The 25458-nt window shown below is 71.8% G+C and overlaps 3 protein-coding genes across 3 annotated transcripts; all 3 read left to right on the top strand.

The window, feature by feature from the left end:
* Positions 1-684: 684 nt before the first annotated feature.
* Positions 685-2170, top strand: LSM2 (LSM2 homolog, U6 small nuclear RNA and mRNA degradation associated). The gene is made up of 5 exons (XM_088539302.1): positions 685-745; positions 831-898; positions 976-1006; positions 1090-1149; positions 2027-2170. The coding sequence occupies exons 1-5, from the start codon at positions 743-745 to the stop codon at positions 2150-2152; spliced, it is 288 nt and encodes a 95-aa protein (XP_088395428.1). The 5' UTR covers positions 685-742; the 3' UTR covers positions 2153-2170.
* Positions 2171-2956: 786 nt separating this feature from the next.
* LOC148590219 (elongation factor 1-gamma-like) lies at positions 2957-6349 on the top strand. The gene is made up of 6 exons (XM_088539303.1): positions 2957-3064; positions 3121-3270; positions 3850-3993; positions 4689-4802; positions 5512-5602; positions 6276-6349. Exons 1-6 carry the CDS (start codon positions 2957-2959, stop codon positions 6347-6349), a joined length of 681 nt encoding a protein of 226 aa, XP_088395429.1.
* Positions 4917-25231, top strand: VARS1 (valyl-tRNA synthetase 1). Its single transcript, XM_088539304.1, is given in 29 exon segments — positions 4917-5009; positions 5512-5602; positions 6245-6345; positions 6887-7014; positions 9038-9202; positions 9944-10025; positions 10464-10583; positions 11730-11838; positions 12379-12470; positions 12794-12884; positions 13398-13522; positions 14364-14467; positions 14867-15025; positions 15547-15637; positions 16393-16498; positions 16848-16918; positions 17031-17156; positions 18006-18110; positions 18508-18576; positions 19146-19224; positions 19871-19998; positions 20429-20584; positions 20869-21210; positions 21648-21759; positions 23152-23169; positions 23172-23231; positions 23234-23325; positions 24235-24384; positions 25156-25231. Coding segments are annotated over 26 exon segments (2907 nt in total). The 5' UTR covers positions 4917-5009; positions 5512-5602; positions 6245-6345; positions 6887-6928; the 3' UTR covers positions 25225-25231.
* The last annotated feature ends 227 nt before the right edge of the window (positions 25232-25458 follow it).

Here is a 25458-nt window from a genome sequence, read left to right as displayed (position 1 = left end):
ACGGGGGGACATGGAGGGGACATGGAGGGACATGAGGGGACATGGAGGGACATGGGGGGACATGGAAGGACATGGAGGGACACAGAGGGTCACGGGGGGACATGGAGGGACATGGGGGGACACGGGGGGACATGAGGGGACACGGGGGGGACATGGGGGGACATGGAGGGATATGGGGGGGACATGGAGGGGACATGGGGGGACACGGGGGGGACATGGGGGGACCTGGAGGGACATGGGGGGACATGGGGGGGACACGGAGGGACATGGGGGGGACATGGAGGGTCACGGGGGGACACGGGGGGACATGGAGGGGACATGGGGGGACATGGTGGGACATGGAGGGACATGGAGGGACACGGGGGGGACATGGAGGGACGTGGAGGGACGGGGGGGACATGGGGGGACACGGGGGGACATGGGGGGGGACATGGGGGGTCACGGGGGGGACATGGAGGGGACATGGGGGGTCACGGAGGGACATGGGGGGACATGGGGGGGGACATGGGGGGGACATGGGGGACACAGGATGGGGACGACAGCGGCTGGGGACACCCGGGGGGGGGGGGGGGGGGGGGGCGGCGGGTGCCTCGAGCGCGCCCGGAAGTGGGCGGGGACTCCCGCAGCGGGGGGGCGGGGCCCCCGCCCCGGCGCGGGGGGGCGTGGCCAGCGCGGCGGCTCCCGCGCGCGCGCGGCGGAAGGGGGCGGGGCCAGGCGGGCGCGCGGGGCAGCGGCGGCCGCGATGGTCGGTGCGGCCGGGGGGGGGCGGGGCGGGGGCCGGGCTCCGGGGGGGGGCGCTGAGCGGTGACCCCCCCCCCGTGTCCCCCCAGCTCTTCTACTCCTTCTTCAAGTCCCTCGTGGGCAAAGACGTCGTCGTGGAGCTCAAGAACGACCTGAGGTGAGTGGGGGGGCCCAGGCGTCCGGGACCCGCCCCCACGGGGCCCAGGCGTCCGGGTGACTCCGTGCCCCCCCCAGCATCTGCGGGACGCTGCACTCTGTGGACCAGGTGAGTGGGACGGGACCGGACGGGGGGGCGACCCCCGCGGCGGAGGGGGGCGACGGCGGCGACACCCCCGTGTCCCCCCCCAGTACCTGAACATCAAACTGAGCGACATCAGCGTCACGGACCCCGAGAAGTACCCGCACATGGTGAGGGGGGGCGGGGGGGGCGCGGGGGTCACGGGGGGGCTGCGGGGTTCACCGGGTCCCGCGGGGTTCACACCGGGTCCCGCGGGGTTCACCGGGTCCCGCGGGGTTCACACCGGGTCCCACGGGGTTCACCGGGTCCCGCGGGGTTCACGGGGGGTCCCGCGGGGTTCACGGGGGGGTCCCACGGGGTTCACCGGGTCCACGGGGTTCACGGGGGGGTCCGCGGGGTTCACACCGGGTCCCACGGGGTTCACCGGGTCCCGCGGGGTTCACACCGGGTCCCGTGGGGTTCACCGGGTCCCACGGGGTTCACACCGGGTCCCACGGGTTCACACCGGGTCCCGCGGGGTTCACCGGGTCCCGCGGGGTTCACACCGGGTCCCACGCGGTTCACACCGGGTCCCGCGGGGCTCACACCGGGTCCCACGGGGCTCACACCGGGTCCCACGGGTTCACACCGGGTCCCGCGGGGTTCACCGGGTCCCACGGGGTTCACACCGGGTCCCACGGGTTCACACCGGGTCCCGCGGGGTTCACCGGGTCCCGCGGGGTTCACACCGGGTCCCACGCGGTTCACACCGGGTCCCGCGGGGCTCACACCGGGTCCCACGGGGTTCACACCGGGTCCCACGCGGTTCACACCGGGTCCCACGCGGTTCACACCGGGTCCCACGCGGTTCACCGGGTCCCACGGGGCTCACACCGGGTCCCACGGGTTCACACCGGGTCCCGCGGGGCTCACACCGGGTCCCGCGGGGTTCACCGGGTCCCGTGGGGTTCACACCGGGTCCCACGGGGTTCACACCGGGTCCCGCGGGGTTCACACCGGGTCCCACGGGGTTCACCGGGTCCCGGGGGCTCCCCGGCCCGTCCGCAGCTCTCGGTCAAGAACTGCTTCATCCGCGGCTCCGTCGTGCGCTACGTGCAGCTGCCGGCCGACGAGGTGGACACGCAGCTGCTGCAGGACGCGGCGCGCAAGGAGGCCCTGCAGCAGAAGCAGTGAGGCCCGGACGCCGGGGCCCCTCCCGCGGAGCCCCCGGCCCGGCCCGGACGCCGGGGCCCGATGGAGCCCCCCCCCCTGCCCCGGCTCCGCGGTCCCGGGCGGGGGGATGAGCCCGGGGGCGGGGGGGGCAATAAACGGTGCTGGGGACCCTGCGCTGGCTCCGCTGTCCCCAATGCGGCGGCGGGGGGGGGGTCCGGGACACCTGGAAGCCGCTTGGGGGGGGGGGGGCTGGGGGATCCCGGACGCCTGGGCCGGAGGACCCGCGCGCGGGGGAGGGGTGCTGCGCCACAGGGCACTGCGCGTGCGCGGAGAAAGAGAGCGCATGCGCGGGGACAGGCGGAGAGGGCGCGTGCGCAGCGCACAGGACACGTACAGCGCATGCGCAGTGCGCGGGGGGGGTCGGGGAAAGGTGGAGAGAGCGCATGCGCAGCGCATGGGGAGAGCGCACGCGCAGTGTGGCGCATGGGGAGTGCGCATGGCAGTGTACAGGACACGTACAGCGCATGCGCCGAACGGGGGGGCGGATCCGAGCGCCGGCCCAGTGCCCAGTCCATGGAGAAGGCGCATGCGCGGGACACGTAGCGGGCGCAGGCGCAGTGCCCCGGAGGCGGTGCCGCGCAGGCGCAGTGCCCTGGAGGCGGTGCCGCGCAGGCGCAGTGCCCCCCGAGGCGGTGCCGCGCAGGCGCAGTGCCCCCGGAGGCGGTGCCGCGCAGGCGCAGTGCCCCGGAGGCGGCGCCGCGCAGGCGCAGTGCGCGCACTCGGCGCACGCGGTCCCGTCCGGCCCCTCCACCGCCGCTACCGGAGATGGCGGCGCCGCCGCTGCTGCTGCTGCCGCCGCCGCCCGAGGACGCGGCCGCGCAGCGGGTCCTGGTCGCCGCGCGCTACGGGGCGGAGCGGCTGGAGCTGCGGCGCGTGGCGGGGCCGGGGCCGCTGCCCGCGCTCCGCACCCCGGGCGGGCGGCTCCTCGCGGCGCCGCCGCCGCCGCGCGCTTCCTGAGCCCCCCCGCGCTGCTCGGCCGCGGCGCCGCCGCCGCCGCCCTCGTGCGGCAGTGGGAGGAGTTCGCGGAGGGGGAGCTGCTGCCCGCGGCCGCCGCCGTGGGGGGAGCGGCGGGGAGCGAGGTGCGGGGGGGGGGGGGGCACCGGGGGGGCGCGGGGGGCACCGGGGGGGGGAACGGGGACACCGGGGGGGGGGGCACGGGGACACCGGGGGCGGCATCGGGGGGGGGCACGGGGGACACCAGACGGCACGGGGACACCGGGGGGGGACGGGGAGTGGCCCTGGGGACATGGGGGACACCGGGGGGGGGGCACGGGGACACCGGGGGGGACGCAGGGAGCGGCCCTGGGGACATGGGGGACACCGGGACGGGACACGGGGGACACGGGGGTCGGCGGAGATGGGGACACGGGGGGGACACCAGGATGGGACATTGAGGAGGGAGGGTTGGGGGGCGTTCGGGGGGGCCCGGGGGACCAAGGGGGACATCGGGGGGGACAGGAGGTGACAGGGACATCGGGGGGGGTGGCCGGGGGGGACAGGAGGTGACAGGGACATCGGGGGGGGCCTGGGGACAGGTGACAGGGACATCGGGGGGGACAGGAGGTGACAGGGACATCGGGGGGGACAGGAGGTGACAGGGACATCGGGGGGGGGCCTGGGGACAGGAGGTGACAGGGACATCGGTGCCCCCCCCCCAGGCGGTGACGCGGGCGGAGCGGGGGCTGCGCCGGGCCCTGGGCGCCCTCGAGAGCCACCTGCGGGGGCGGAGCTTCCTGGTGGGCGACGGCGTCACCCTGGCCGACGTCACCGTCACCTGCGTCCTGCTGCTGCCGCTGCGGCACGTGAGTGTCACCGCGCGACGCCACGCGTCACCATGCGATCCTGTGTGTCACCGTGTGTCACCGTGCGACGGCGCGCGGCCCTGCGCGTCACCGCGCGATGCTGTGTGTTACCATGCGATCTTGCGTGTCACTGTGTGTCACCGCACAATCGTGTGCGTCACCGTGTGTCACCACATGATCCTGTGTGTCACCGTGTGTCACCACACGATCCTGTGTGTCACCACGCGGTCATGGGTGTCACCACACGGTCCCCTGTGTCACCGTGTGGCGCTGCGTGTCCTGGTACACAGCGCATGTCCCAGCCTGTCCCCTCACGTCACATGGGGGTCTCTGTGTCACCCGTGTCCCTGTGTCCCCCCACGTGGGCCAGCACCGGCGCGTGGCCCTGTCCCTGTGTCCTTGTGTCCAGGCCGATCCATGGCCCTGTCCCCCCGTGCGTCCCGTATCCTCCTGTGTCCCCTTGTCCCCGTGTCCCCATGTCCCCCCATGTCCCCCATGTCCCCCATGTCCCCCATGTCCCCATGTCCCCCCATGTCCCCATGTCCCCCCATGTCCCCCCATGTCCCCCCATGTCCCCCATGTCTCTCCATGTCCCCCCACGTCCCCCATGTCCCCCCATGTCCCCCATGTCCCCATGTCCCCATGTCCCCCCATGTCCCCATGTCCCCATGTCCCCATGTCCCCTGTCCCCGCAGGTGCTGGACGCGCCGTCCCGCGCCGCCTTCCCCCGTGTCCTGGCCTGGTTCCTGTCCTGTGTGTCCCAGCCGCCGTTCCAGGCCGTGCTGGGGCCCGTGGGGCTGTGCGGGGACGTGTGTCCCTCCCTGGGGACGCCTGGGGACGTGTGTCCCTCCCTGGGGACGCCTGGGGACGCGTCACCCGCCCTGGGGACACCTGGGGACGCCCCCCCCGTGGGGACACCCCCCAAGAGCGCCGCGCAGCTCCAGAAGGAGGCCCGGAAACGGGAGAAGCTCCAGAGGTTCCAGCAGAAGCAGGAGAAGAGTCGGCAGCAGCAGCAGGTGACACTGGGGACACCCCGGGGGACATGGGGACACCCCTGGGGACAGGGACACAGGGGGTACAGGGGCACCCCTGGGGACATGGGGACACACACAGGACATGGGGGCACCAGAGCACCCCTGGGGACATGGGGACGGCCACGGGGACACCCCTGGGGACACCCCAAGGGACATGGGGACACATGGGGGACACACACGGGACATGGGGGAACCAGAGCACCCCTGGGGACATGGGGACGGCCACGGGGACACCCCAAGGGACATGGGGACACCCCTGGGACCGGGGGGACAGGGACACAGGGAGTACAGGGGCACCCCTGAGGACATGGGGACACAGGAGGGACATGGGGGAACCAGAGCACCCCTGGGGACATGGGGACGGCCACGGGGACACCCCCGGGGACATGGGGACACATGGGGGGACACACGGGATGTGGGGGGATGGGACAGGACCCGTGGGGGGGGGGGTGTCACCCGCGTTGTCCCCGTGTCCCCCCCCCAGGCGAAGGCGGCCAAGGGGGACAAGAAGAAGGAGAAGAAGGAGCCGGGGGTGGTGACCTATGAACGAGAGACCCCCCCGGGGGAGAAGAAGGGTGGGGACGGGGGGGGCAATGGGGACGGGGGGGTAATGGGGACAATGGGGACGGGGGGGGACAATGGGGACAATGGGGACGGGGGGACAACGGGGACAATGGGGATGGGGGGACAACGGGGACAATGGGGACCGGGGGGGGCAATGGGGACAATGGGGACGGGGGGGGGACACGGGGACAATGGGAACAGGGGGGTAATGGGGACAATGGGGACGGGGGGACAACGGGGATAATGGGGACCGGGCGGGGCAATGGGGACAATGGGGACGGGAGGGGGACACGGGGACAATGGGGACGGGGGGGACAATGGGGACAGGAGGGACATCAGGTTTTTGGGGTGGGAAGGAGGTTTTTTGGGGGCGGGAGGCGGGTTTCGCTGTGGGGGCAGCGCCGGGGGTGTCCCCCGTGTCCTGCCGGGGGGGGTGCCCCGTGTCCCACGAGTGTCCCCCCCCCGTGTCCCCCCGTGTCCCCCCATGTCCCTCCGTCCCCCCCCGTGTCCCCCCATGTCCCCCCCGTGTCCCCCGTGTCCCCCTGTGTCCCCCCCGTGTCCACATGTCCCCCCACGTGTCCTCCCCCCGTGTCCCCCCATGTCCCCCCGTGTCCCACGTGTCCCATGTGTGTCCCCCCCCCGTCCCCCCCCAGACGTGCGCTGCCCCCTGCCGGCCGCCTACAGCCCCCGCTACGTGGAGGCCGCCTGGTACCCGTGGTGGGAGCGGGAGGGGTTCTTCAAACCGGAGTATGGGGTGAGCCACGGGGGGGCACCGGGGGGGGGGGGGGGGCACCGTGTGCGGGGGGGGGCATCGTGCGGGGGGGGCACTGTGGGGGGGGGCATCGTGTGGGGGGGGGCATCGTGCGGGGGGGGCACCGTGTGTGGGGGGGCATCGTGCAAAGGGGTCCCCTCGTTCAAGGGGGTTCCCCTTGTTCAAGGGGGGGGTTCCCTCGTTCAAGGGGTCCCCTCGTTCAAGGGGGGGGGTCCCTCGTTCAAGGGGGGGGTCCCCTCGTTCAAGGGGGGGTTCCCTCGTTCAGGGGGGGTTCCCTCGTTCAAGGGGGGGGTCCCCTCGTTCAGGGGGGGTCCCTCGTTCAAGGGGGGGTTCCCTCGTTCAGGGGGGGGTCCCCTCGTTCAAGGGGGGGTTCCCTCGTTCAGGGGGGGTTCCCTCGTTCAGGGGGGGGTCCCTCGTTCAAGGGGGGGGTCCCTCGTTCAAGGGGGGTTCCCTCGTTCAAGGGGGGTCCCTCGTTCGGGGGGGTCCCCGTGCGAGGCCCCCCCGTGCGATCGCTGCCCCCCAGCGCGGCAGCCTGGACGTCCCCAACCCGCGGGGCGTCTTCGTCATGTGCCTGCCCCCCCCCAACGTCACCGGCTCCCTGCACCTGGGCCACGCGCTGACGGCCGCCATCGAGGACGCGCTGACGCGCTGGTGAGCGGGGGACAGCGCGGGGGCACCGGGACCGCGGGGGGGACAACAGCTGGGGGGGAACAACAGCTGGAGGGGACAACAGCTGGGGGGGGAACAACAGCCGGGGGGGGACAACAGCCAGGGAGGGGAACAACAGCTGGGAGGGAACAACAGGTGGGAGGGGAACAACAGCTGGGAGGGAACAACAGCCGGGAGGGGGAACAACAGCTGGGGGGGAGACAACAGCTGGGGGGGGACAACAGCTGGGAGGGAACAACAGCCAGGAGGGAACAACAGGTGGGAGGGAACAACAGCTGGGGGTGGAGCAACAGCTGGGGGGGACAACAGCTGGGGGGGGACAACAGCCAAGGAGGGAACAACAGCTGGGGGGGAACAACAGCTGGGGGGGAACAACAGCTGGGAGGGAACAACAGCCAGGGAGGGGGAACAACAGCTGGGGGGGAACAACAGCCGGGAGGGAACAACAGCCGGGGGGGAACAACAGCCGGGAGGGAACAACAGCCAGGGAGGGGAACAACAGCCAGGGAGGGGGAACAACAGCTGGGGGGGAACAACACCTGGGGGGGGAACAACAGCCAGGGAGGGAACAACAGCCAGGGAGGGGGAACAACAGCTGGGGGGGAACAACAGCTGGGGGGGAACAACAGCCGGGAGGGAACAACAGCTGGGGGGGAACAACAGCTGGGGGGGAACAACAGCCAGGGAGGGAACAACAGCTGGGGGGGAACAACAGCCGGGAGGGAACAACAGCCAGGGAGGGGGAACAACAGCCGGGAGGGAACAACAGCTGGGGGTGAACAACAGCTGGGGGGGAGCAACAGCTGGGGGGGGACAACAGCTGGGGGGGGACAACAGCCGGGGGGGAACAACAACCGGGAGGGGAACAACAGCTGGGGGGGAACAACAGCCGGGAGGGAACAACAGCCTGGGAGGGGAACAACAGCCGCAGGTGTCACCAACACCCCAGGGGTCACCAAGTGCTCCCTGTGGTGTCACCAACCCCGCCCCCCCCCACATGACCCAGGTGTCCCCCCCAGCCCCATGGGACCCCCATGTTCCTGCCCCTGGGACGTGTGGGTGTCCCCGCAACGTCCCCGTGACCCGCGATGTCCCCATGTCCCCAATGTCCCCGCAGGCACCGCATGCGGGGTGTCACCACGCTCTGGGTCCCCTGATGTCCCCATGTCCCCAATGTCCCCGCAGGCACCGCATGCGGGGTGTCACCACGCTCTGGGTCCCCGGCTGTGACCCGCCGTGTCCCCAATGTCCCCATGTCCCCAATGTCCCCGCAGGCACCGCATGCGGGGTGTCACCACGCTCTGGGTCCCCCGATGTCCCCATGTCCCCAATGTCCCCGCAGGCACCGCATGCGGGGTGTCACCACGCTCTGGGTCCCCCGATGTCCCCATGTCCCCAATGTCCCCACAGGCACCGCATGCGGGGTGTCACCACGCTCTGGGTCCCCGGCTGTGACCCGCCGTGTCCCCTGATGTCCCCAATGTCCCCGTGTCCCCGCAGGCACCGCATGCGGGGTGTCACCACGCTCTGGGTCCCCGGCTGTGACCCGCCGTGTCCCCTGATGTCCCCAATGTCCCCAATGTCCCCGCAGGCACCGCATGCGGGGTGTCACCACGCTCTGGGTCCCCTGATGTCCCCAATGTCCCCAATGTCCCCGCAGGCACCGCATGCGGGGTGTCACCACGCTCTGGGTCCCCTGATGTCCCCAATGTCCCCGTGTCCCCGCAGGCACCGCATGCGGGGTGTCACCACGCTCTGGGTCCCCGGCTGTGACCCGCCGTGTCCCCAATGTCCCCAATGTCCCCATGTCCCCAATGTCCCCGCAGGCACCGCATGCGGGGTGTCACCACGCTCTGGGTCCCCGTCTGTGACCTGCCGTGTCCCCAATGTCCCCATGTCCCCAATGTCCCCGCAGGCACCGCATGCGGGGTGTCACCACGCTCTGGGTCCCCGGCTGTGACCCGCCGTGTCCCCTGATGTCCCCATGTCCCCAATGTCCCCGCAGGCACCGCATGCGGGGTGTCACCACGCTCTGGGTCCCCGGCTGTGACCACGCTGGCATTGCCACCCAGGTGGTGGTCGAGCGGGGGCTGCAGCGCCGGGGGGGCCCCACGCGGCACCAGCTGGGACGAGAGGGCTTCCTGCGGGAGGTGTGGCGCTGGAAGGAGGAGTGAGTGTCACCATGTCACCTGTGTCACCTCCCCGTGTCACCTGTGTCACCATGTCACCTCCCCGTGTCACCTCCCCGTGTCACCTGTATCACCTCCCCGTGTCACCTCCCCGTGTCCCCGTATCCCCTGAGGGCTTCCTGCGGGAGGTGTGGCGCTGGAAGGAGGAGTGAGTGTCACCATGTCACCTGTGTCACCTCCCCGTGTCACCTGTGTCACCATGTCACCTCCCCGTGTCACCTCCCCGTGTCACCTGTATCACCTCCCCGTGTCACCTCCCCGTGTCCCCGTATCCCCTGAGGGCTTCCTGCGGGAGGTGTGGCGCTGGAAGGAGGAGTGAGTGTCACCTTGTCACCTGTGTCACCATGTCACCTGGGTCACCTCCCCGTGTCACCTGGGTCACCTCCCCGTGTCACCTGTGTCACCTGTTTCCCCTGTGTCAGCTCCCCATGTCACTTGTGTCACCTGTCACCTCCCGTGTCACCCGTGTCACCTCCCTGTGTCACCTCCTCATGTCATCTTGTCATCTGTGTCCCCTCTGTGTCACTAGCATCCCCCCCCACCACGTGTAGAGACCCCTAGAGCCTCTTTATAGCCCCTGTTGTCCCCTGTAGCTGCCCAGGGATCCTATTGTCCCCTATAGCCCCCATGGATCCTGTTGTCCCCTGTAGCCCCTGTTGTCCCCTGTAGCCCGTGATGTCCCCTCCTTCACCCCACCGATGTCCCCCCTTGTCCTCCCATAGGAAAGGGGACCGAATCTACCACCAGCTGCGGAGCCTGGGGACATCCATGGACTGGGACCGGGCCTGCTTCACCATGGACCCCGTGAGTGGGGACACGGGGACACGGGGGGGACACGGGGACACCTGGGGACATCCATGGACTGGGACCGGGCCTGCTTCACCATGGACCCCGTGAGTGGGGACACGGGGGACACGGGGACACGGGGGGGACACGGGGACACCTGGGGACACCTGGGGACATCCATGGACTGGGACTGGGCCTGCTTCACCGTGGACCCCGTGAGTGGGGACACGGGGGGGACACGGGGACACCTGGGGACACCTGGGGACATCCATGGGCTGGAATCCGTGGGGGCTCAGGGGGCCCCTTGGGTCTCTATAGGGGACTATGGGGCTCTATAGAGACCCAGGGGGGTCCATAGGGCTCCGAGGGGGTCTCTAGGGCTCCACAGGGCTCCATAGGGTCCATAGGGCTCCCTAGAGCTCCATAGGCTCCATAGGGTCTCGTTTCCCCGTACAGAAGCTGTCCCGCGCCGTGGTCGAGGCCTTCGTCCGTCTCCACGAGCAGGGTCTCATCTACCGCAGCAAGAGACTGGTCAACTGGTCGTGCGCCCTGCGCTCGGCCATCTCCGACATCGAGGTGGGACACGGGGACACCCTGGGGACACGGGGACACCCTGGGGACGCCCTGGGGACGCCCTGGGGACACGGGGATGCCCTGGGGGACACAGGGACACCCTGGGGACACCCTGGGGACACGGGGACACCCTGGGGACGCCCTGGGGACACGGGGATGCCCTGGGGACGCCCTGGGGACACCCTGGGGACACGGGGATGCCCTGGGGGACACGAGGACACCTTGGGGACACGGGGACACCCTGGGGACGCCCTGGGGACACGGGGATGCCCTGGGGGACACGAGGACACCTTGGGGACACCCTGGGGACACGGGGATGCCCTGGGGGACACGAGGACACCTTGGGGACACGGGGATGCCCTGGGGACACCCTGGGGACACAGGGCGGCCCTGGGGGACACGCTGGGGGACACGGGGACACCCTGGGGACACCCTGGGGGACATGGGGACGCCCTGGGGACACCCTGGGGACACCCTAGGGACACCCTGGGGGACATGGGGACGCCCTGGGGACACCCTGGGGACACCCTGGGGACACCCTGGGGACACGGGGATGCCCTGGGGACGCCCTGGGGACACCCTGGGGACACGGGGATGCCCTGGGGGACACGAGGATACCTTGGGGACACGGGGACACCCTGGGGACACCCTGGGGACACGGGGATGCCCTGGGGGACACGAGGACACCTTGGGGACACCCTGGGGACGCCCTGGGGACACCCTGGGGACACGGGGATGCCCTGGGGGACACGAGGACACCTTGGGGACACGGGGATGCCCTGGGGACACCCTGGGGACACAGGGCGGCCCTGGGGGACACGCTGGGGGACACGGGGACGCCCTGGGGACACCCTGGGGGACATGGGGACGCCCTGGGGACACCCTGGGGACACCCTAGGGACACCCTGGGGATGCCCTGGGGACACCCTGGGGATGCCTTGGTGGCCCCGGGGTGGCCCTGGTGGCCCTAGGGACACCCTGGGGACACAGGGATGCCCTGGGGACACCCTGGGGACACCCTGGGGACACCCTGGGGACACAGGGATGCCCTGGGGATGCCCTGGGGACACCCTGGGGACGCCCTGGGGGACACGGGGACACCCTGGGGACGCCCTGGGGACACCCTGGGGACGCGGGTGGCGCTGCCAGGTGGACAAGAAGGAGCTCGGGGGCCGCGCGCTGCTGGCCGTGCCCGGCTACGAGGACAAGGTGGAGTTCGGGGTCCTGGTGTCCTTCGCCTACGTCCTGGAGGACAGCGGTGAGGGACAGGGGGACATGGGGGACATGGGGACATGGAGGGGGGGACATGGGGACATGGGGACACGGAGGGAGGGACATGGGGACATGGGGACATGGGGGGAGGGACATGGGGACAAGGTGGAGTTCGGTGTCCTGGTGTCCTTTGCCTACGTCCTGGAGGACAGCGGTGAGGGACGGGGGACATGGGGACATGGGGACACGGAGGGAGGGACATGGGGACATGGGGACAAGGTGGAGTTCGGGGTCCTGGTGTCCTTTGCCTACGTCCTGGAGGACAGCGGTGAGGGACGGGGGACAGGGGGACATGGGGACACGGAGGGAGGGACATGGGGACATGGGGACACGGAGGGAGGGACATGGGGGACGCCGTGGGGACAGGGAGCGTGCGGAGGGGACACGGTGGGGACATGGAGGGAGGACGTAGGGGACACGGTGGGGACAGGGAACGTGGGGAGGGGACACGGTGGGGACAGGGATGGGGGAGGCGGGGCCCCGGGGGCGGGGCAGGGGGCGTGTCCAGCGCTGACCCCGCCCCCAGACGGGGAGGAGGTGGTGGTGGCCACCACGCGGCTGGAGACGATGCTGGGGGACGTGGCCGTGGCCGTGCACCCCGAGGACCCCCGCTACCAGGTGGGCGGGGCCTGCCGCAAGGGGCGGGGCCTGGAGCGGGGGCGGGGCTTGGGAGGGAGGGTGGGGCCTTTAGCGCGGGGCGGGGTCTGGCCTGATAGGTGGGGCTTGTCTGGGGGCGGGGTCTGGGCTGGTGGGTGGGACTTGTCTGGGGCAGGGACTCGAGTGGGGGTGGGGTTGTCTGAGGGGTGGGGCGGGGCTTGGGGCGGGGCCTCTTGATATCTGTGAGGGGGGTTGGGGGAGGAGCAGTGGGCGGAGCCTGGGGGTGGAGGGGCGGGGCCTGGCGGATTTGGGCGGGGCCTTGACGTGCCCGGGGGCGGTCCCAGCACCTGCGGGGGCGCCGGGTTCGTCACCCGTTCACGGGGCGGAGCCTCCCGATCATCTACGACGCCTTCGTGGACATGGCCTTCGGCACCGGTATGGGGGCGGGGCATCCCGGGGGGCGGGGCATCTTGGGGGGGGGGTGGGGCATCCCCGGGGGGCGGGGCATCCCGGGGGGCGGGGCATCCCCGGGGGGCGGGGCATCCCCGGGGGGTGGAGCCTCCCCGGGGGCGGGGCATCCCGGGGGGTGGGGCATTCCCGGGGGGCGGGGCATCCCGGGGGCGGGGCATCCCCGGGGGTGGAGCCTCCCCGGGAGGGGCTCATTGGGGCGGGGACTTCTTTAGGGCGAGGCCTGTGGGGGTGGAGTGTGTTGGGGGCGGGGCCTCATGGCCAGGACTGCCCTAGGGCGGGGCCAGGCTATGGGAGGGCGGAGCTTAGTGCTGTAGGAGGGGCTAGGGCATGGGCGGGGCTTTGGGAGGGGTGTGTCCTTGGCTTGGGGGCGGGGCCTCGGCTGGGGGGGTTCCCAGCGGCGGGGGCGGGGCCTTGGCGCTGGGGGCGGGGCCACGGGCAGGGGGCGGGGCCAGGCCCACAGGCTCCGCCCCCGCGCAGGCGCGGTGAAGATCACCCCCGCCCACGACGCCACCGACTTCGAGGTGGGACAGAGACACGGGCTGCCCTGCGTGACCGTCATCGGGGAGGACGGGCGCATGGAGGGGGTGCCAGCCCCGTTCCTGGTGAGGGGACACGGGGGGACATGGGGACATGAGGACATGGGGACATGGGGACACTGCGGGGACATGGGGACACGGGGACATGGGGGGACATGGGGACACTGAGAGGACACGGGGACACGGGCTGCCCTGCGTGACCGTCATCGGGGAGGACGGGCGCATGGAGGGGGTGCCAGCCCCATTCCTGGTATGGGGACACGGGGGGACACTGCAGGGACACTGCGGGGATGTGGGGACACGGGGGGACATGGGGACATGGGGACACGGGCTGCCCTGCGTGACCGTCATCGGGGAGGACGGGCGCATGGAGGGGGTGCCACCGCCATTCCTGGTATGGGGACATGGGGGGACACTGCGGGGACATGGGGGGACATGGGGACACTGCGGGGACATGGGGACACTGTGGGGACACTGCGGGGACATGGGGACGGAGGGACACGGGGGGACACGGGCTGCCCTGCGTGACCGTCATCGGGGAGGACGGGCGCATGGAGGGGGTGCCAGCCCCCTTCCTGGTGAGGGGACATGGGGGGACACTGCGGGGACATGGGGACACGGGGGGACACTGCGGGGACACGGGGACATGGGGACATGGGGACACTGCGGGGACATGGGGACACGGGGACACGGGCTGCCCTGCGTGAGCGTCATCGGGGAGGACGGGCGCATGGAGGGGGTGCCAGCCCCGTTCCTGGTGAGGGGACACGGGGGGACATGGGGACACTGCGGGGACACTGCGGGGACACTGCGGGGACATGGGGACATGGGGACATGGGGGGGACACAGGGGGCTGTGGGGACCGGGGGGCCGTGGGGACCCCGCGGTGACGTCGGTGCCGCCCCAGGGCCAGCGCCGCTTCGACGCCCGCGTGGCCCTGCAGGGGGCGCTGCAGGAGCGGGGGCTGTTCCGGGGGGTGCAGGACAACCCCATGGTGGTCCCCATCTGCAGGTGGGTGACGGGGACGCGCCGTGGGGCGCGCTGGGGGTCCCGCTGTGGGTCACACCATGGGTCGTGCTGTGGGGCGCGCCGTGGGTCACCCCGTGGGTCACCCCGTGGGTCGTGCCGTGGGTCACCCTGTGGGTCACCCCGTGGGTCACGCTGTGGGTCGCGCTGTGGGTCACCCCGTGGGTCACCCCGTGGGTCACCCCCTGTCCCCCCTGTCCCCACAGCCGCTCGGGGGACGTGGTGGAGCCCCTGCTCCGCGCCCAGTGGTTCATGCGCTGCGAGGGGCCGTGGGTCGCGCCATGGGTCACCCCGTGGGTCACCCCGTGGGTCACCCCGTGGGTCGCGCCGTAGGTCACCCCGTGGGTCACCCCGTGGGTCACCCTGTCCCCCCCGTCCCCACAGCCGCTCGGGGGACGTGGTGGAGCCCCTGCTCCGCGCCCAGTGGTTCATGCGCTGCGAGGGGCCGGCCCGGGGGGCAGCGGCCGCCGTCAGACGGGGGGACCTGAAGCTGCTGCCGCCCGGACACACGCGGACCTGGTTCCGGTGGATGGAGAACATCCGGTGAGACCCATAGAGACCCATAGGGACCTATAGAGACCCAGAGGGACCCACAGAGACCCATAGAGAGCCATAGGAACCCATCCAGACCTATAGGGACCCATAGAGACCCATAGACAGCCACATGGAGCGGGTTCCGCTGCGTGGAGAACGTACGGTGGGACCCATAGAGACCCCGGCCCATAGAGCTCAGGACCCCCTGCCCAGTAGCCCCTGCCCCATGGCCCCCACAGCCCGGTGACGCGGTGCCGGGTGACGCGGGTCCGGCTGACGCGGTCCGCCTGACGCAGTCCGGGTGACGCAGTCCGGGTGACGCGGTCCGGGTGACGCGGTCCGGCTGACGCAGTCCGGGTGATGCAGTCCGGGTGACGCGGTCCGGGTGACGCGGTCCGCCTGACGCAGTCCGAGTGACGCAGTCCGGGTGACGCGGTCCGGGTGACGCAGTCCGGGTGATGCGGTCCACCTGACGCAGTCCGGGTGACGCAGTCCGGGTGACGCGGTCCGCCTGACGCGGCTCCCCGCAGGGACTGGTGCATCTCGCGGCAGCTCTGGTGGGGCCACCGCATCCCGGCCTATTTCGTCACCGTGAGGGACCCCAGCGTCCCCCCCGGGGAGGTGCGTGGGGCTGGGGGGGCTGGGGGTGCTGTGGGGCTGGGGGTGCTGTGGGGCTGGGGGCTGTGGGACTGGGGGTGCTGTGGGGCTGGGGGTGCTGTGGGGCTGAGGGGTGTTATGGGGCTGGGGGTGCTATGGGGCTGGGTGCTATGGGGCTGGGGGTGCTATGGGGCTGGGGGCTATGGGGCTGGGTGCTATGGGGCTGGGGGTGCTATGGGGCTGGGGGCTGTGGGGCTGGGGGTGCTATGGGGCTGAGGGGTGCTATGGGGCTGGGGGCTGTGGGGCTGGTGCTGGGTGTTCCAGGTACCCTGGAGCTGGGGAGGGGGCCACGGGGTCAGGGCACAGGTGGCACCATGGGTCACCCCGGGTGACACTGACACTGCGGGTGACGCCCCGGGCGCAGCCGGGTGTCCCTGTGGGTGACACTGCCGGTGATGCTGGGTGTCCCCGCGGGTGACGCTGTGGGTGTCCCTATGGATGTCCCTGTGGGTGTCCCTGCGGGTGACGCTGCGGGTGACGCTGCGGGTGTCCCTGCGGGTGTCCCCGCGGGTGACGCTGCGGGTGTCCCTATGGATGTCCCTGCGGGCGTCCCTGTGGGTGACGCTGCGGGTGATGCCGGGTGTCCCCGTGGGTGATGCTGCGGGTGTCCCTATGGATGTCCCTGTGGGCGTCCCTGTGGGTGATGCTGGGTGTCCCCGCGGGTGACGCTGCGGGTGACGCTCCGGGTGTCCCCGCGGTGACGCCGGGTCCCCCCGCAGGACGAGGACGGGCGCTACTGGGTGAGCGGGCGCAGCGAGGACGAGGCCAGGGCCAAGGCCGCCCGCGCGTTCGGGGTGACGCCGCAGAGCGTCGACCTGCGCCAAGGTGGCCTGGGGACGGGGGGGGGGCACGGGGGGGGACACGGGGGGGACTGGGGACGGGGGGGACACGGGGGTACCGGGGACATGGGGGACACAGGGATGTGGGGGGGACTGGGGACAGTGGGGACATGTCGGGGGGTGGGTTAGAAGGGACTGGGGGTGACATTGGGGACCCTGGGGGGTTCCTTGGAGGACACTGGGTGGCACTGGGTGACACTGGGTGACACTGGGAGTACACTGGGTGACACCGGGTGACACCGGGAGGACACTGGGTGGCACTGGGTGACATTGGGTGACACCAGGTAGCATTGGGTGACACCGGGTGGCACCGGGTGACGCCGGGTGTCCCCCAGACGAGGACGTCCTGGACACCTGGTTCTCCTCCGGCCTCTTCCCCTTCTCCGTCTTCGGTTGGCCTGAGCCCGTGAGTGGCCTGGGGGGGCCCAGGCGTCCGGGGGCTGCTCGGGGGGGCCCAGGCGTCCGGGGGGGCCCAGGCGTCCGGGCGGCGCTCAGGGCCCCGGCGTCCGGCCCCGCAGAGCCGCGACCTGGAGCTCTTCTACCCGGGGACGCTGCTGGAGACCGGCCACGACATCCTGTTCTTCTGGGTGGCCCGGATGGTGATGCTGGCGCTGGCGCTGACCGGGCGGCTGCCGTTCCGCGAGGTGACCGGGGGACACGGGGGGGACACGGGGGGACCCTGGGAGCGTCTGGGACACCCGGGGGGACCCTGGGGCACCCTGGGACACCCTGGGACCCCCTGGAACCTCCTGGGACACCCTGGGACACCCTGGGACACCCTGGGACCTCCAGGGACACCCTGGGACGCTGTAGGACACCCTGGGACCTCCAGGGACACCCTGGGACCTCCTGGGACCTCCTGGGACACCCTGGGACACCCTGGGACACCGTGGGAGCCTCTCGGACCTCCTGGGACCCCCAGGGACACCCTGGGACCCTCAGGGACACCCTGGGACGCTGTAGGACACCCTGGGACAGCCTGGGACCCTGTGGGACACCCTGGGGTCCCGCGTCACCTATGGGACATCCCGGGTCCCTGTGGGGCAGTCGGGACCCCTAAGTGCCACCCCAGCCCCCTAAGTGCCACCCCAGACCCCTGCGGCCACTCCGGGACCCTGGGGGCCACCTGGGGTCACTCTGTGTCACCTTGGGATGCCTAAGGTGTCACCATAGACCCCCATATCCCCCGTGTCCCCTATGTCCCCCATGTCCCCATGGTGTCCCCCATGGTGTCCCCATGTCCCCATGATGTCCCCATGTCCGTGTTCCAAGTGTACCTCCCCAGTGTCCCCAATGTCCCCATGATGTCCCCATGTCCCCATGATGTCCCCATGTCCCCATTCCAGGTGTACCTCCCCAGTGTCCCCAATGTCCCCATGTCCCCGTTCAGGTGTACCTCCCCAATGTCCCCATGTCCCCATGATGTCCCCATGTCCCCATGCTGTCCCCAATGTCCCCATGTCCCCATGGTGTCCCCAATGTCCCCATTCCAGGTGTACCTCCACGCCGTGGTCCGCGACGCCCACGGGCGCAAGATGAGCAAATCCCTGGGGAACGTGATCGACCCCCTGGACGTCGTGAGCGGCATCTCCCTGCAGGTGGGGGGGACGGGGGGGGACACGGGGGGGGACGGGGGGAAGGGGGGGGACACGGGGGGACACGGGGGACACGGGGGGGACATGGGGGGACGTGGGGAGGTGTGGGGGGCCATGGGACATGGGGAAAGGGGGGGGACGGGGGGGGGACGGCGGGGACACGGGGGGGGACACGGGGGGACGTGGGGGGACGGGGGGGACATGGGACATGGGGAAGGGGGGGGACGGGGGGGACATGGGGGGACATGGGGGGACATGGGGAAAGTGGGGGGACGGGGGGACATGGGGGGTTGTGGGGGGCCATGGGGAACATGGGGGGTCCTTGGGGGCACTGGGGAGGCTGGGGGGGGTCTGTGTTTTGGGGGGGTCACGGGGCTCCACCCCCCCCGTCCCCCCCCAGGGGCTCCACGCGCAGCTGGAGAGCAGCAACCTGGACCCCCGCGAGCTGGAGCGGGCGCGGGAGGGGCAGGTGGGGGCGCTATGGGGCGGGGGGGGGCTATGGGGGTGCTATGGGGCGGGGGGGCTATGGGGGCGCTATGGGGTGGGGGCGCTATGGGGGCGCTATGGGGTGGGGGGACTATGGGGCGGGGGGGCTATGGGGGCGCTATGGGGCGGGGGGGCTATGGGGGCGCTATGGGGCGGGGGGTCTATGGGGTGGGGGGACTGTGGGGCAGGGGCGCCATGTGGCAGGGGGGTCTATGGGGGGCTATAGGGTGGGGGATCTGCGGGGCGCGGGCTCTGGGGGGGAGCGCTGTGGGGCAGGGGGTCTACGGGGGGGCTATGGGGTGGGGGGACTGTGGGGGGGCTATGGGGCAGGGGAGCATGGGGGGTCGAGGGGAGCTGTGGGGCTGGGGGGATCCTGGGCAGTTTTGACATCAGGGACAGTCCCCATGGGGTGGGGGGACGTGGGGGGGTGCATGGGGCAACTATGGGCTATGGGGGGGGCTATGGGGCAAGTGGGAGGTGGGGGGGGGGTCGAGGGGAGCTGTGGGGCTGGGCAGGGTCCAGCTGTGGGGCTGACCCACGTCCTCCCCCCAGAAAAGAGACTTCCCCAACGGGATCCCCGAGTGCGGAACCGACGCGCTGAGATTCGCCCTGTGCGCGTACACGGCGCAAGGTGCCGGGGGGACGGGGCACGGGTGACAGCGGGTGACACGGGGGGACATGGGGGGTGACGCCGGGTGACACCAGGGGACATGGAGGGTGACAGCGGGTGACACCAGGGGACACGGGGGGGTGACGCCGGGTGACACGGGGGGACACGGAGGGTGACGCCAGGTGACACAGGGGCATGCGGGTGACGCCAGGTGACGCCGGGTGACATGGGGCGACACGGAGGGACATGGAGGGGTGACACCGGGTGACGCCGGGTGACACGGGGGGACATGGGGGGGTGACGCCGGGTGACACGGGGGCACGCGGGTGATGCCGGGTGACGCTGGGTGATATGGGGTGACACGGAGGGTGACGCCGGGTGACATGGGGCGACATGGAGGAGTGACACCGAGTGACACCGGGTGACACGGGGGGACATGGAGGGGTGACACTGGGTGACGCTGGGTGACATGGGGCGACCTGGGGGGTGATGCCGGGTGACACGGAGGGGTGACACCGGGTGACATGGGGCGACATGGAGGGACATGGAGGGGTGACACCGGGTGACACTGGGTGACACGGGGGGACATGGGGGGTGATGCCGGGTGACACGGAGGGGTGACGCCGGGTGACACCGGGTGACGCCGGGTGACGCTTGGGCCCCGCAGGCCGCGACATCAACCTGGACGTGGGGCGCGTCCTCGGCTACCGGCACTTCTGCAACAAGCTCTGGAACGGGACCCGCTTCATCCTGGGGGCGCTGGGGGGCGACTTCCAGCCCCCGCCCGGCCTGGAGGTGAGAGCGCCCTGCCCCATGGCGAGACCCACGGCGAGACCCACGGCGGGAGCCCCCCCAGGCCCTGCCCCACGGCGGGAGCCCCCCTCAGCCCCCTGCCCCACGGCGGGAGCCCCCCCAGGCCCTGCCCCACGGCGGGAGCCCCCTGCCCCACGGCGAGACCCACAGCGAGACCCACAGCGAGACCCCCCCTCAGCCCCTGCCCCACGGCGTGAGCCCCCCTGCCCCACGGCGAGACCCCCGGCGAGACCCCCCCCAGGCCCTGCCCCACGGCGTGAGTCCCCCTGCCCCACGGCGAGACCCACGGCGAGACCCACAGTGTCTCCCCTGTCCCCGTTGTTGTCCCCGCTGTCCCTGTTGTTGTCCCCGTTGTTGTCCCCCCGTCCCTGCTGTCCCCATTGTCCCCACTGTCCCCGTTGTCCCCGTGCAGGTGCGGGGGCGGCCGGGCCTGGCCGAGCGGTGGCTCCGCAGCCGCCTCAGCCTGGCCGTGGAGCAGAGCGGGGCGGCCATGGCCACCTACGACCTCCCCGCGGCCACCGGCGCCGCCCACCGGTTCTGGACCTACGAGCTGTGCGACGTCTACCTGGTACGGGGACACGGGGACATGGGGACAATGTGGGGACATGGGGACAATGGGGACAATGTGGGGACATGGGGACAATGTGGGGACAATGAGGGGACATGGGGACAATGGGGACAATGAGGGGACATGGGGACAATGAGGGGGACACGGCACATGGGGACACGGGGGGACCTACGAAATGTGCAACCTCTGCATGGTGCGGGGACGGGGGGGCATGGGAGGGATGGGGGGACGGGGGGGACACGCGGGGACATCGGGGGTGACACCGCGGCGGCGCCGCCCTGCAGGAGTGCGTGAAGCCGCTGCTGGCCCGAGCGGGGGCGGCCGACGGCGCGGAGGAGGCGGGTGACGCCGCGGGGGACGGTGACGCCGCGGGTGACGCCGGTGACGGTGACGCCGCGGGTGACGGTGACGCCGCGGGTGACGCCGCGGGTGACACGGGTGACGTGGGTGACGTCACCGCCGCGCGGGACACGCTGTTCGTGGCGCTCGACGCCGCCCTGCGCCTCCTGGCCCCCTTCATGCCCTTCGTCACCGAGGAGCTCTGGCAGCGGCTGCCCCCCCCCGCGCCCCCCGCGCCCCCCCGGCCCCCCAGCGTCTGCGTCTGCCCCTACCCCGACCCCCAGCAGGTGCGGGGGGGCCGGGGGGGCCGGGGGCAATTGGGGGGGGATCCCGGGGGGGGCCGGGGGCAATTGGGGGGGGACCCCGGGGGGGGCTGGGGGCAATTGGAGGGGGATCCCGGGGGGGCTGGGGGCAATTGGGGGGGGTTGGGGGGGGATCTCGGGGGGTATTAAGGGCAGTTTGGGGGGGCTGGGGGTGTTGGGGGTTGTGGGGGGGTCCCAGGGGGTGTTGGGGACTCTGGGGAGGTCCTGGGAATATTGGGGGGGTCTGGGAGCGATGGGGGGGTCTGGGGGCTCCTGAGGATGGGGGGGGCCAATTGGGGGGGTCCTCGTTAACGCCCCATCCCCCAATGAGGGTCGGGGGTCCCGCTAACCCCCCTCCCCCAGTGCTGCTGGATGGGGGGTCAATCGGGGGGTCCCCGCTAACCCCCCCCTCCCCCCCCCAGTACTGCTGGCGGGACCCGGAGCTGGAGGCCACCATGGAGCTGGTCCTGGGGGTCACCCGGGCCCTGCGGGGCCTGCGGAGCGACTACGGCCTGACCCGCGCGCGGCCGCAGTGTACGGGATGGGACGGGACGGGATGGAGCGGGAAACGGGAGATGGAGCGGGATGGGATGGGATGGGATGGGATGGGGCGGGATGGGATGGGGGAGATGGAGCGGGAAACGGGAGATGGAGCGGGACAGGGCGCCCTGCAGAGCGACTACGGCCTGACCCGCGCGCGGCCGCAGTGTACGGGATGGGGCGGGACGGGATGGGATGGGGCGGGATGGGGTGGGATGGATGGGATGGGATGGGATGGGATGGGATGGAGCGGGATGGGATGGGATGGGATGGGGTGGGGTGGGATGGGATGGTGGATGGAGCGGGATGGAGCAGGACGGGGCGCCCTGCGGAGCGACTACGGCCTGACCCGCGCGCGGCCGCAGTGTACGGGATGGAGCGGGATGGGATGGGATGGGGCGGGATGGGATGGGATGGGATGGGATGGGATGGGATGGGGCGGGATGGGATGGGATGGGGCGGGATGGGATGGGATGGGATGGAGCGGGATGGGATGGGATGGGATGGAGCGGGAAACGGGAGATGGAGCGGGACAGGGCGCCCTGCGGAGCGACTACGGCCTGACCCGCGCGCGGCCGCAGTGTACGGGGTGGAGCGGGATGGAACGGGATGGGATGGGATGGGATGGGATGGGATGGGATGGGATGGGGCGGGATGGGATGGGATGGGATGGGATGGGGCGGGATGGGATGGGGCGGGATGGGGCGGGATGGGATGGGATGGGAGGGGATGGAGCGGGATGGATGGGGCGGGATGGGATGGAGCGGGATGGGATGGAGCGGGATGGGATGGGATGGGGCGGGATGGGATGGGATGGGATGGGAGGGGAGGGGATGGAGCGGGATGGGATGGGATGGGATGGGATGGGGCGGGATGGGATGGGATGGGGCAGGATGGAGCGGGATGGAGCGGGATGGGATGGGATGGGAGATGGAGCGGGATGGGGCGGGATGGGATGGGATGGGGCGGGATGGGATGGATCAGGATGGAGCGGGATAGGATGGGATGGGATGGAGCGGGATGGAGCGGGATGGGCGGGGATGGGATGGGGCGGGATGGGATGGGATGGAGCGGGACGGGGCGGGATGGGATGGGGGAGATGGAGCGGGATGGGATGGGATGGGATGGGATGGGATGGAGCGGGATGGAGCGGGATGGAGCGGGATGGAGCGGGACGGGGCGCCCTGCAGAGCGACTACAGCCTGACCCGTGCGCGGCCGCAGTGTACGGGATGGGATGGGATGGGGCGGATGGGATGGAGCGGGATGGGATGGGATGGATCGGGATGGATCGGGATGGGGGAGATGGAATGGGATGGAACGGGATGGGATGGATCGGGATGGGGCGGGATGGGGGCGCCCCGCTCACCCCCCCCCCGCATTCCAGGCTTCCTGCAGGTCCCGGATCCGCCTGGGCCGCCCGCGCCCGGAGCGGCGCCGGTTGCATCGCGGCCCTGGCGGCCCTGGGGGGCTGCGGGTGCTGGAGCCGGGAGAGGGGCCCCCCCCCGGCTGCGCCGTGGCCGTCGCCTCCGAGCGCTGCAGCGCCCACCTGCTGCTCAGGGTGCGATGGAACGCCGGGATGGGGAATGCTGGATTGGGGATGGGAATGCTGGGATTGGGGATGGGAATGCTGGGATTGGGGATGGGAACGCCGGGATGGGGATGGGAATGTTGGGATGGGGACGGGAACCCCGGGATGGGGACGGGAACCTCCGAGCGCTGCAGCGCCCACCTGCTGCTCAGGGTGCGATGGGAACGCCGGGATGGGGACGGGAACCCCCGGGACAACCCCCGGGATCGGGGACGGGAGGGTCCGGATGGGACCCCTGGGACCCCCACACCGGGGCCGGGAGGGTCCGTCCGGGCCGAGACCCCCGCACCGGGGCACAGGGGGGGTCCCTGCAGGCGCTGCCATCGGGGGTCCCTGCGGGCGCTGCCATCGGGGGTCCCTGCGGGCGCTGCCATCGGGGCTCCCTGCGGGCGCTGCCATCGGGGGGGTCCCTGCGGGCGCTGCCATCGGGGGGTCCCTGCGGGCGCTGCCATCGGGGCTCCCTGCGGGCGCTGCCATCGGGGGGTCCCTGCGGGCGCTGCCATCGGGGGGTCCCTGCGGGCGCTGCCATCGGGGGCTCCCTGTGGGTGCTGCATCGGGGGTCCTGTGGGCGCTGCCATCGGGGGGGTCCCTGCGGGCGCTGCCATCGGGGGGGTCCCTGCGGGCGCTGCCATCGGGGGCTCCCTGTGGGTGCTGCCATCGGGGCTCCCTGTGGGCGCTGCCATCGGGGCTCCCTGCGGGCGCTGCCATCAGGGTCCCTGCGGGCGCTGCCATCGGGGGGGGTCCCTGCGGGCGCTGCCATCGGGGGGGGTCCCTGTGGGCGCTGCCATCGGGGGCTCCCTGTGGGCGCTGCATCGGGGCTCCCTGCGGGCGCTGCCATCGGGGGCTCCCTGTGGGCGCTGCCATCGGGGGGTCCCGCAGGGCCTCGTCGACGCCCCCCGGGAGCTGGCCCGGCTGGACGGGCGGCGCCAGGAGCTCGAGCGGCAGCTGCAGCGTCTGGGCCAGCGCCGGGCGGCCCCCGGCTACGGCGCCAAGGTGCCCCCAGCCGTGCAGGAGGGCGACGCCGCCAAGGTGCGCGGGGGGGCGCGGGGGGGCCGGGGGGCACTTGGGGGGTGTTGGGGGGCACTTTGGGGGGCCGAGGGGGCACTTAGAGGGGTGCCGGGGGCATTTAGGGGGCTGGAGGGGCACTTAGGGGGCTGGAGGGGCACTTGGGGGGCCGAGGGGGCATTTGGAGGGGTGTCAGGAGGCACTTGGGGGGCTGAGGGGGCACTTAGAGGGGTGTCAGGGGGCACTTGGGGGCTGGAGAGGGCACTTGGGGGGGTGTTGGTGGGAACTTGGGGGGCTGGAGGGGGCACTTGGGGGGGCCAAAGAGGCGCTTAGAGGGGTGTTGGGGGGCACTTGGGGGGGTGTCAGGGGGCACTTAGAGGGTGTTGGGGGGCACTTGGGGGACTGTCAAGGGGTACTTGGGGGCCGAGGGGGCATTTGGGGGACCGAGGGGGCACTTGGGGGGCCAAGGGGGCACTTGGGGGACCGAGGGGGCACTTAGAGGGTGTTGGGGGGCACTTGGGGGGCTGGAGGGGGCACTTGGGGGGCCAAAGAGGCGCTTAGAGGGGTGTTGGGGGTCACTTGGGGGGGTGTCAGGGGCACTTGGGAGCTCGGGACGTCCTGGGGGGTTGGGGTCTCCCTGCGCTACCCTCTTGCTCGCACCCCATCAGGGAGGTGCTGGGTTGGGGGGCGTTTCAAGCCCCACGAGGTGTCTATGGGGCTGGGGCCTCCAGGGGGGCAGGTTGTTGGGCTGGGGGGGGCCGTGGGGCAGCCCCACATCCCCCCCCCGCCCCACAGCTGGCGCAGCTGGAGGCCGAGCGGCTCAAGGTGGACGAGGCCCTGGAGCAGCTGCGGGGGCTGCTCTGACGCCGCCATTAAAATCCTTCTGCGGAGCTGCCAAAAACCCTCTTTTTGCCCCCAAAACGGCGCCGTTTCCCCTCGCAAACTGCTCCCCCCGCACTCTGAAGCCTAATGATGGCGGAGCCACAACTGCGACCCGCCCCCCCCCCCCCCCGACAAGTATTGGGGCCCCCAGGGGCTCGTTCTGCCACCGTCTGCCCTGAAACCTAATGATGGCAGGAGCGAAACCTGGGGATCCCC

This window comes from Tinamus guttatus, unplaced genomic scaffold (genome assembly GCF_059628265.1).
Source record: "Tinamus guttatus ecotype Peru unplaced genomic scaffold, ASM5962826v1 Tinamus_guttatus_pri_ptg001583l, whole genome shotgun sequence".
Lineage (NCBI taxonomy): Eukaryota > Metazoa > Chordata > Aves > Tinamiformes > Tinamidae > Tinamus > Tinamus guttatus.
Note: the sequence above shows the minus strand (reverse complement) of the source record. Positions and strands in the feature narration are given on the sequence as shown.